This window comes from Leuresthes tenuis, unplaced genomic scaffold (assembly GCF_036924035.1).
Source record: "Leuresthes tenuis unplaced genomic scaffold, fLeuTen1.0.hap1 SCAF_16, whole genome shotgun sequence".
Lineage (NCBI taxonomy): Eukaryota > Metazoa > Chordata > Actinopteri > Atheriniformes > Atherinopsidae > Leuresthes > Leuresthes tenuis.
Window position 1 is genome coordinate 14,541,633 of NW_027325370.1, and position 8,652 is coordinate 14,550,284.

The window sequence follows — 8,652 nt, forward strand, 5'->3', positions numbered from 1 at the left end:
ATTATCTAATTCTAACAAAGAAAAAAACTTTTGATAAGATGTTTTCTCTTGATGTTTAGATTCTTAAATATGTTTATTGCAATATAAGTTGGAACAGCAATCAACAAAAGCAGATCTTGTTCTTTTATAATCAGCGTGTGTACCTCCATATACTCCACACATCTTCAGTGAACAGGGTCATGCGAGCCTACTGTTATTACTATGCAGACAATAGGCAAAACCGTGGTCCGTTATGTTGCAGCACACATTAAATTTAGCTTAACAGTTCCTTACAGAATACCTTTCTCACAATGTACAGTTCCTTTATACAACCACATTCACACACATTCACACACAGAGACAACCTCAGGCACTCATCAAAATCATAAAAGGTGCTAATGTAGCAAAGTTTTGTGTCGGTTCATCTCTTCTTCCTAACGCAGCTTGAGGTATTAGAAAGTGGATCTTGAGCCAGTCTAATTTACAGATGTTCATGTGGCTGCTGCTTTCTTCTCTTTGTAAGTCGCCATCATTTTCTTGATCTCTGCAATGGCTTTTCCGGGGTTGAGACCCTGTAGAAAAGTGCGACGAGCAAACAGTGAGACACTGAAACTCCTCATTCAGTGAGAAAATGTGCGAGTTAATGGCTTTCAAATACCTTGGGGCAAGTCTTAGTGCAGTTCATGATAGTGTGGCAGCGGTAAAGTGAGAAGGGGTCCTGAAGTCTAGACAAACGTTCCTCTGTGAATTCATCACGGGAGTCAATCATCCACCTGTATGCCTATGGGATAACAACAGTGTTCATTGTTACTTTTTTTTTTTATAACAAGGAAAGACAGACATTGCTTTTGGAGACTCTCCACCTTCACATTTTCATTTAGAGTAGAGTTTGCTAATCCTCAAACTACAATATACAGACGGATATGGAAAAATTCAGACTGTTATCAACATTCAGAAGTTGATGATGTCATACCAATTCAAATATCAACATTGTGTGGCGTACAGAACCGACTAAAATTAATCTAAGTCTTAATATTTTTTTGTTCATTTTCCCCATTTGTCTTTTATCTAAACAACTGAGATATTCCTCTCATATATAAAACATGAATGATATAGATGTCTTGAGTATGTCTTCACCCACCTGCATGAGGACAGCAGGTCCCAGGTATTTGTCTCCGTTCCACCAGTAGCTTGGACAGCTGGTGCTGCAGCAAGCACACAGGATGCACTCATACAGGCCGTCCTGTTGAGTTAAACAGTTTGTTACAAGCTCATTCGTCACTGTGGCCTGCTGTGACTCTCTACACAACCCATAATTCAAAGTGGTAATATTAAAAAGTAATGTCATAAACTTTAAGACCCCTGTTTGGACTCCTCGCAGTGCTTGGGAGTTATGTGAGGTTAGAGAAGAAAGTCGGTGTATTTACCAGTTTTTGTCTGTCCTCCACTGACTGGTAATACTGCTCTTTCCCCTCCTGAGTCCCCTCCTTCTTCTTCAGGTATGGCTCAATGGATTTGTACTGTGCGTAGAAGTTGCTCATATCCTGGTGGAATTGATGACATGAGTACAGCGATTCTATCTTATGATGTATACTTCCTTATATGCCATTTTAGCTCCTTTTTCAGTCATTTGCGTGTTCTTGCATTAATAAAAGGTGTTGAGAAACATTTCCACTCTTGCAGTACTTACAGGCACTAGATCTTTGACGACATACATGTGTGGCAGTGGGTAGATTTTGACGGGTTTGCTAGTGTTTGTATCAATCTTGTTCAGGCATGCCAGTGTGTTGCCTCCATTTATGTTCATGGCACACGAGCCGCAGATACCTGAAGAAATTCACAAATGTCGGGTCAAAAAAAAGAACTTGAAAAAAAATCTGCTGTGATAGAAGTAGTTTTCAGCAGTATGTGCAAGTTGAGGACCAGATGGCCTTTCTTTCTTACCCTCACGGCAGGAACGTCTGAATGTGAGCGTGGGGTCAATTTCATTCTTGATCTTGATGAGGGCATCCAGAACCATCGGGCCGCAACTGTGTTAACACGAATATGTGTTGGTTGATTACAACAAAGGCATTTATTTGTAATGAGGTCAAATACTGCTCAGAAGCGTTCTGTTAAAAGGACTTACGTATTGAGATCAACATCATACGTCTGCATTCGTGGTTTGTCTCCGGAGGTGTCGGGGTCCCAGCGGTAAATCTGGAACTTCTTGATCCTGGGTTCAGGAGCCGGAGCAGCTGCAGTCTGAGCATACCGCACCATCTGTATGACAGGTAATAAGAGATGCAATGTACATATGTACAGAAGAGCACATCATAATTTGACCTTGTTGTTGGTTACATCAACTAAGGTTAAAATGGAAAGTGTTTGGTAATTTTATCCTGTGACTCAAGACGACAGATATGGTGTTTGTGTATTTTAAGTTTTATTTTTACTTAAGTACATTAGAATGAAGTAACAAAATAACACCACATAATAGAGGTACCAAATCAATTAAATGAACTAACTGTAAGCCTGTGATATGTTTTTGAGTCCTATATTCCATTACACTACTTCCATATGAAAGGACTGAGGCTCCCCCTAGTGGCAGGTCGGGTAAACTGACAGGGAACAGTTACATCACAGCAGTCCTGTGATTATCTAACTGACTTTCTAAGGACAATGAAAGATGATCTCAACAACAATAATTTAAGTTATATGGCATTCTATGAGGCTCAGATAGATAATTGTGTACCCTAGCTACTTTGCTGAACAAATTCCAGATGACATAATAAGTTTAAAAGAGGAGGAAAACTCCCCTAAAAGCTCAGTCTGTTCTCTTTAGGTATTTATGCAAGGTACATTTTTTTGTATAAAGATGAAGATAGGTGGACTGTTTTTGTTTAACTGTTTTTTTTCCCATAGTCATTCACATATGACAATATGACAGTGAGGCAGATAATACACTTTCTGTGACACTTACACAAACCATCTAGCCTGACAGCATGGTGTTATATCACAGCTATATCAACGTTCATTGTACTGAGTTTATGTAGTGATACTGTAGCCCAGCAATAGTTAAACTGTGGAAAAATAATAATAATAATAACACAAACACTCAGTTGTGAATACTAATATCTCTCAGTAAAGCCCATGAGGCTCAACAGCCCTAACACTGAATAATTTTAATAATTTTCTACTTACCACCATCATCCCAGAATTCCTGAAGGCCAGAACATTTCGGCTGAGACAAACTACGGACATCTTGCCGGTTGGATACGTTAAAGACGTTTGAGAGTAATAGCTCCTCAGTCACTGTGAAGGCTGGAAGGCTCACTTTTGTCTGAAGTGTGAGCTGAAGCCGCGCCCGCTATGTGCGCCACGTAAGGACTGCGTCATTGAGGTTGCTTTCACGTACACGCTCACAGCTCGGCCATTCACCTATCAGACTACAAACAGACATATTTTGATTATATTTTGGGCTGCAGATGGAGTGGAATGATTGATAAGAAAACACCAGAGGGTAATATTTTACAAGTTTTATTTCTTTATATAAAATATTATTTTTATAGAGATCTTTTAGACTAAACTTGACGCACAATTTGTTGAAAGGTATATATCCGAAATTCATTGAAGGTAGCATACGTATGAGACTCTTTCACAACTCTCATTGCTGTAAAGGAGGGTCAGTTACGTATATGAATGCAATGTTATGCCGGTGGTTTGTGTAATTATTTTTAATGTGTTTGCCCTTATCTTGCAATCACCTGTTTGAAATAACTTTATCTTTGTTCAAATGTATTGATTTCTTCAGTCATTTTTTTCATACCCTCAGAGGTATTATAGTTTTTACTGTGTTCCTATAGATTTGTCTGATTACGTTGATCTCTATATGTATAACTCCATGCCATATTAAAAGCACACGGTGGATTTTGTGTTGTACTTCGGACACAGTTACTTAACGTGTCCTTGACTCGTAGAGAACAAGCGTCTCGCATCTGAGAAGGAGACCAGACCCAAACCTGCCTGCACACATATAAATGTGCACGGCAATGTCTTCATTTGGGAGAAAGCATTGTGATCTAAATGTACCTGGCCTGAGATTGAGGAAGACGGTTTCAGTTTCCCTTTGATTTCCTGGAGACTAATCTTGTTTAAGAAGCTGCTGTGGAATGACATTACATTTAAAAAAAATCAGTATCTCTTGTCAAGGTGAAGCTACCAGTCTATGTCTAGCGTTAAACTGATTATCTATAACTCTCAGTTGAACAAATAAGGTGCTAGTACTATGTTTATACAAGAAAATAAGATCAAATATACCAAGACAATATACAGTAGAAGCCTAATACGTTTAAATAAAGGAGAGGGCTCTGTCCTCTCTTGTACAAAATAAGGAATATGTATGAGTTTATGCAGCAGCACAACATGTTTAGGTTTATTGAATTCAATAATTTAAATTAAAACTTTAAGGCATTAGATATGAAAATGCCCCAGACAGTGTAGAACATGCAGGTGGTTTATGCATATATCTTTCTAGCAACAAGACAATATTAGCTCGCTGCACACATTTACACATCACAAGTGTAAATGTGGAGGACTTTAAATCAAAGAGAATTGTGAACAGAAGCAGCACCACTTATCATAGAAAAAGGAGAAATCACTCATGTATGAACTTGGGAAAAAAAGTCTAGAGGGTAAGAAACCAGATGAGGGCAGAGCATGACCATGTGAGGGATGAAAGCTATGCAGCAGGAAAGAGGGTGAGCCACATGATCCCGGAAAATAGAGCTGAAAGGATGGCTCTGGTAGACTGAAAGCAGAGTGAAGAACTTGCCTATGAGGGAACTCATGGAGACAGGAATGCACTAGATTGAGACTGAAAGCAACTGATAACACCTTAAAGAGAAACACACAGCAGAGAGACGCAGGAATGGTTCCTTAAGGCCAGCAAGATGGACAGGAAGATCAAGCTCCTTATCCGGAAAAACATGGAGCTGCGAGGGCTTTCCCTAAAAATCAACAGAGACAAGGTTAAGAGAAGAAATGAGGAAGAAAAAGGAAATGAGGCAGATCAGAAGCTGAAGAAACAGAACAAAAAGGAAGATGAAGTATAGACAGAGGAAAGGGAACATTGAGAATGGAGAAAGAGAAACTATGGAGAGAAAGGAAAAGGGAATCATCCTATCACCCATCTAGCTTTTCCTCCTCTTCTCTCCTCTTACAGAGTTGGATGGAAGGTTGCATGTTTTCCTCAAAATATTGAGTAGTCTATCTCTATGTAACCATTGTGTGGATGTTAATACGAAGAATATGCAAACACACCTGCTGTCATGAGAATCTGACAACAAAGCTTTCAGAAGTTTTTAGCTTTTTTATCATCTTTGACTTTTTCGTTGATGTTCCCCGGAACATAAATTAGGAAATGTCACAGAGTCTGTATGTTTTGCTGCTGCAGATAACAGGTTAGTAACAATCTGTAAAAACTACAATCTAAAGCTGTCAAAAGGCAGCAGATCTGTCTGAAAGCTGTGAAACATGTACAAACTGTCCTTGAATTTATAAAGTGAGGTCAAACTGACTTTCTACTTCCCTTAATCCGAGAGGTAACTGGCTTGTTATCGTCTAGTATCGCTCTTGGCTGTGAGTAGCTGTTAAACAAAAATACCAGAGGCCAACAGCGGTAGTAACTGCCAGAGCAGAGGCAGTCGGTGTGATAATTGAATTTTGTTCCTGGCAGGACAGCAGGAGCAGAGCTGAAGGAGGGATTCAGGGCCTTCCTCCCTGGGTGGGATAAACTCACTGCCATATTAGATCATGTCAGACCTGTCATGCTTTGTGTCATGTTCACCGCAGAAGGACTACAGAGGTTTTATTGAAGGTAGTGATCTTCATTTGTGATGTATTCTACAGAATGCTTAAAATATGGTTGCTGGAGTGACCTTGTTGGCAGCAGGAGTGTCGGGAATGCCAGAAATGCCCGATTAACACCCAATCAAAGTCAAGTTAATCACAGATTTTTCTCTGTTTTGTTTGATTTTTTTCTGGTTGGAGGCCAATTGATGAAATCCAACCACGGCAACATCGTCTGCACAAGGTTGTAATACATCAGAGGTAGTTTTACATCTCTGTATCAGTTTTACATGTTTAAATCATATCAATTAGAACCGTCAGTATCGTTCAACTTCAGGTTATTGAAGTCAGCCTGGAGATAAAATCATAAAAATGTTTTCATATTTATGATATCTGAGTGGCTTCCTTTTAATCCTGCCAAATAAACTGAATCTGGAAGATTTGACAACATAACATTATTATTATATTCTTAGAAACCCAATTCACACTTCAAAGATTTATTTCATGGCCAGGTCTTAACTGTCAAAATGATTTGTTTCTAAAACAATTCATCATGTTGCTTCCCTTTGTTTTCCTCGTTGTCTGACAACCAAGCACCAGACAAGCAGATTCTAAGATACTTCAGGGGGTGTGATGCTCAGTGTAAGTGATTTACTTTATACAGTTTTATCATATAGATTCAATTAGCATCCCATATCCATGTGCTTTGGGTATGAAAATGCTGATTGCTACCATTGTACACCTGCAAGAACGACTAAGAGTCATTGCCAGGCAGAACAGTGGTGTTTGGACCCTCTAGGACTAGAAAAAAAAAACTTCTGTTTTGGTTGTGGCCTTAACTAACATGTTTTAATTTTTCTATATTTTTATGTCTATGTTTAACTTCTAAATATAGTTGAACTTGCAAACTGACTTTGCCACGAAATCACAATTTAATGTTACTGTATCATTTATAGCATCACAACAATATTTTTGATGAGTGTTTATAAAGCTGCATATTTGGCTCGTGTAGGCAATGTTTTTCTTTTTTTGCGATCGTCTCTCAGGACCTGTCCTTCCATTCGGGGACCAACCACACCATCATGACAGGTGGAACCCACAGGGCACCACGGAGTCACAAGGTGTTTACTTGGGCCAACACCAGCAGAGCAGGGAAAGGCACTTTAATTTGTTCCATTAACAATCACTGGATTAGCTGTTAAATATTGACTCTGAAAGGTCAATAGGTTAGGCTAAATGTAGTGTTACATACAGAGCTGCTGTTACTTCACTGGCTAATCCCATTAAAGGAAATGTGGGATTGTAAACTCATTCTCTTTGATGTTTTTCTCTGCCCGCAGCCCCCTGCTTTTTGAGCTGATGCACTGCAAGATAAGCGAGCCATAGTGAGTTCAGTGCCATGTGCATGTTGATGATACTCTGCTTTTTGATCAGATATTCATGAGTCATGATTTTTGCATTATAAGAAAAAAAATTGTGAGGACCTCAGTGCCATCCTCAGTCCAAACTGGTAATACTTCATTCACTGTGCATGGCCAGGCACGAGAAGGCCATTTCTATGAATGACAAAGTCACTGGCTGGCTTCAAGTAGCCTCTTTTTTCTTCCCCTCAGGTAACCAATCAGGACAGTGAGACTGGGTGAATAACAACAATATTGATGAGATGGGAAATATAGCGTTATTGTGTTTGGTAGAGAAGGAAAGACATATGCGCCTATATTTCAGCAAATTAGAGTTGGATCCGCTTCTGCAGGGAGTTGGTAAGTATCCTTAAGGTATTTCATTAAGATGCAGGCACTGCTTCTCTGTTGCTGACTTGATTTACCACCACAAAGAAAAGCATCCGTCTCTAGAGATGGCTTTGCTAGCTCAAGTTGCATAATGATGTGCATAATGTGTTCAATACTGGAATCACAGAGGTGTCTCAGTCTTACTCAGTCTTATTGTTTTTATAAAATTACATTTAAGTGCTCGGGATGTTCTGCACAAGCAGAAATGTATGCATCGATTATAGGAAATATGTTAAAGCTCAAAGCCCACTTACTGTAGACCTGTTGTGTTTTAATTCAGTGGGAGACTAAAACTGGCTCAGGCTGACTGTGGCTACAAGTGTGCAGACGACACATCCAGGTAAGAAATCTTCAGACAGGGTTCAGACTGGCAGATAAGTAAAACAAAAGCATGTCGACGCAAAATATAAATCTAATTATAATCAAATCCAAAATCAACCTTTGAATAAAACTGCTCACTGGAAAAGCTGCCACCTACTCATCTAAAGATGGAGTTTTGACTGAAGTAATGATAGACACAAGAGTAGATGATGCAAAAGAGAAAATGGACAACTGATGGAAGCAGATGGGCCCTTTATTACACTAACTCATGCTTCTTCCTGGGACCCAGAAATTGTACCCCCTTACACTATTCTTGAGGATTGTCCAATCCCTTAAATACACATTGAGAAGACAGGGAAATAGGAGAGAGAAGGCTTCTTGAGGAGCTAAGAGCTAAAAAAAAAAAAAAAAAAAGGTGTATCATATGTCCTTTATTTCAAAATGTGATGCACAAATTTTGGCATCGCTTTGGACACCCACATCTGGCATTTTTTTGGCCTCTCGTTGCTTGTGTCCCTTTCTCGCATCTCTTGTTCTTATATCCTGGGAGGAGCTCAGATGCAGGGAGGTAAGGAAATGTGTTAGCATAATAAAAAGCACCCCAGGTGTGGGGGTTGGCAAGGTTGGCATCTTCCTCCCTGTGGAAATTGCAGTAGGAATCACAGTTGCACAAAGGTGTTTCATTTGCACAAGGTGAAGATACAACCTTCTAGGCACAGTCTGGACTATGTGT

The 8,652-nt window shown here is 39.5% G+C and overlaps 1 protein-coding gene across 1 annotated transcript; it reads right to left on the minus strand.

Moving 5' to 3' along the window:
* Positions 1-230: 230 nt before the first annotated feature.
* On the minus strand, positions 231-3,273 carry LOC140271389 (succinate dehydrogenase [ubiquinone] iron-sulfur subunit, mitochondrial-like). The gene is made up of 8 exons (XM_072366588.1): positions 3,163-3,273; positions 2,108-2,241; positions 1,924-2,009; positions 1,670-1,806; positions 1,407-1,523; positions 1,121-1,222; positions 638-760; positions 231-551 (listed from the first exon to the last, which is right to left on the minus strand). The coding sequence occupies exons 1-8, from the start codon at positions 3,220-3,222 to the stop codon at positions 471-473; spliced, it is 840 nt and encodes a 279-aa protein (XP_072222689.1). The 5' UTR covers positions 3,223-3,273; the 3' UTR covers positions 231-470.
* Between the last annotated feature and the right edge of the window lie 5,379 nt (positions 3,274-8,652).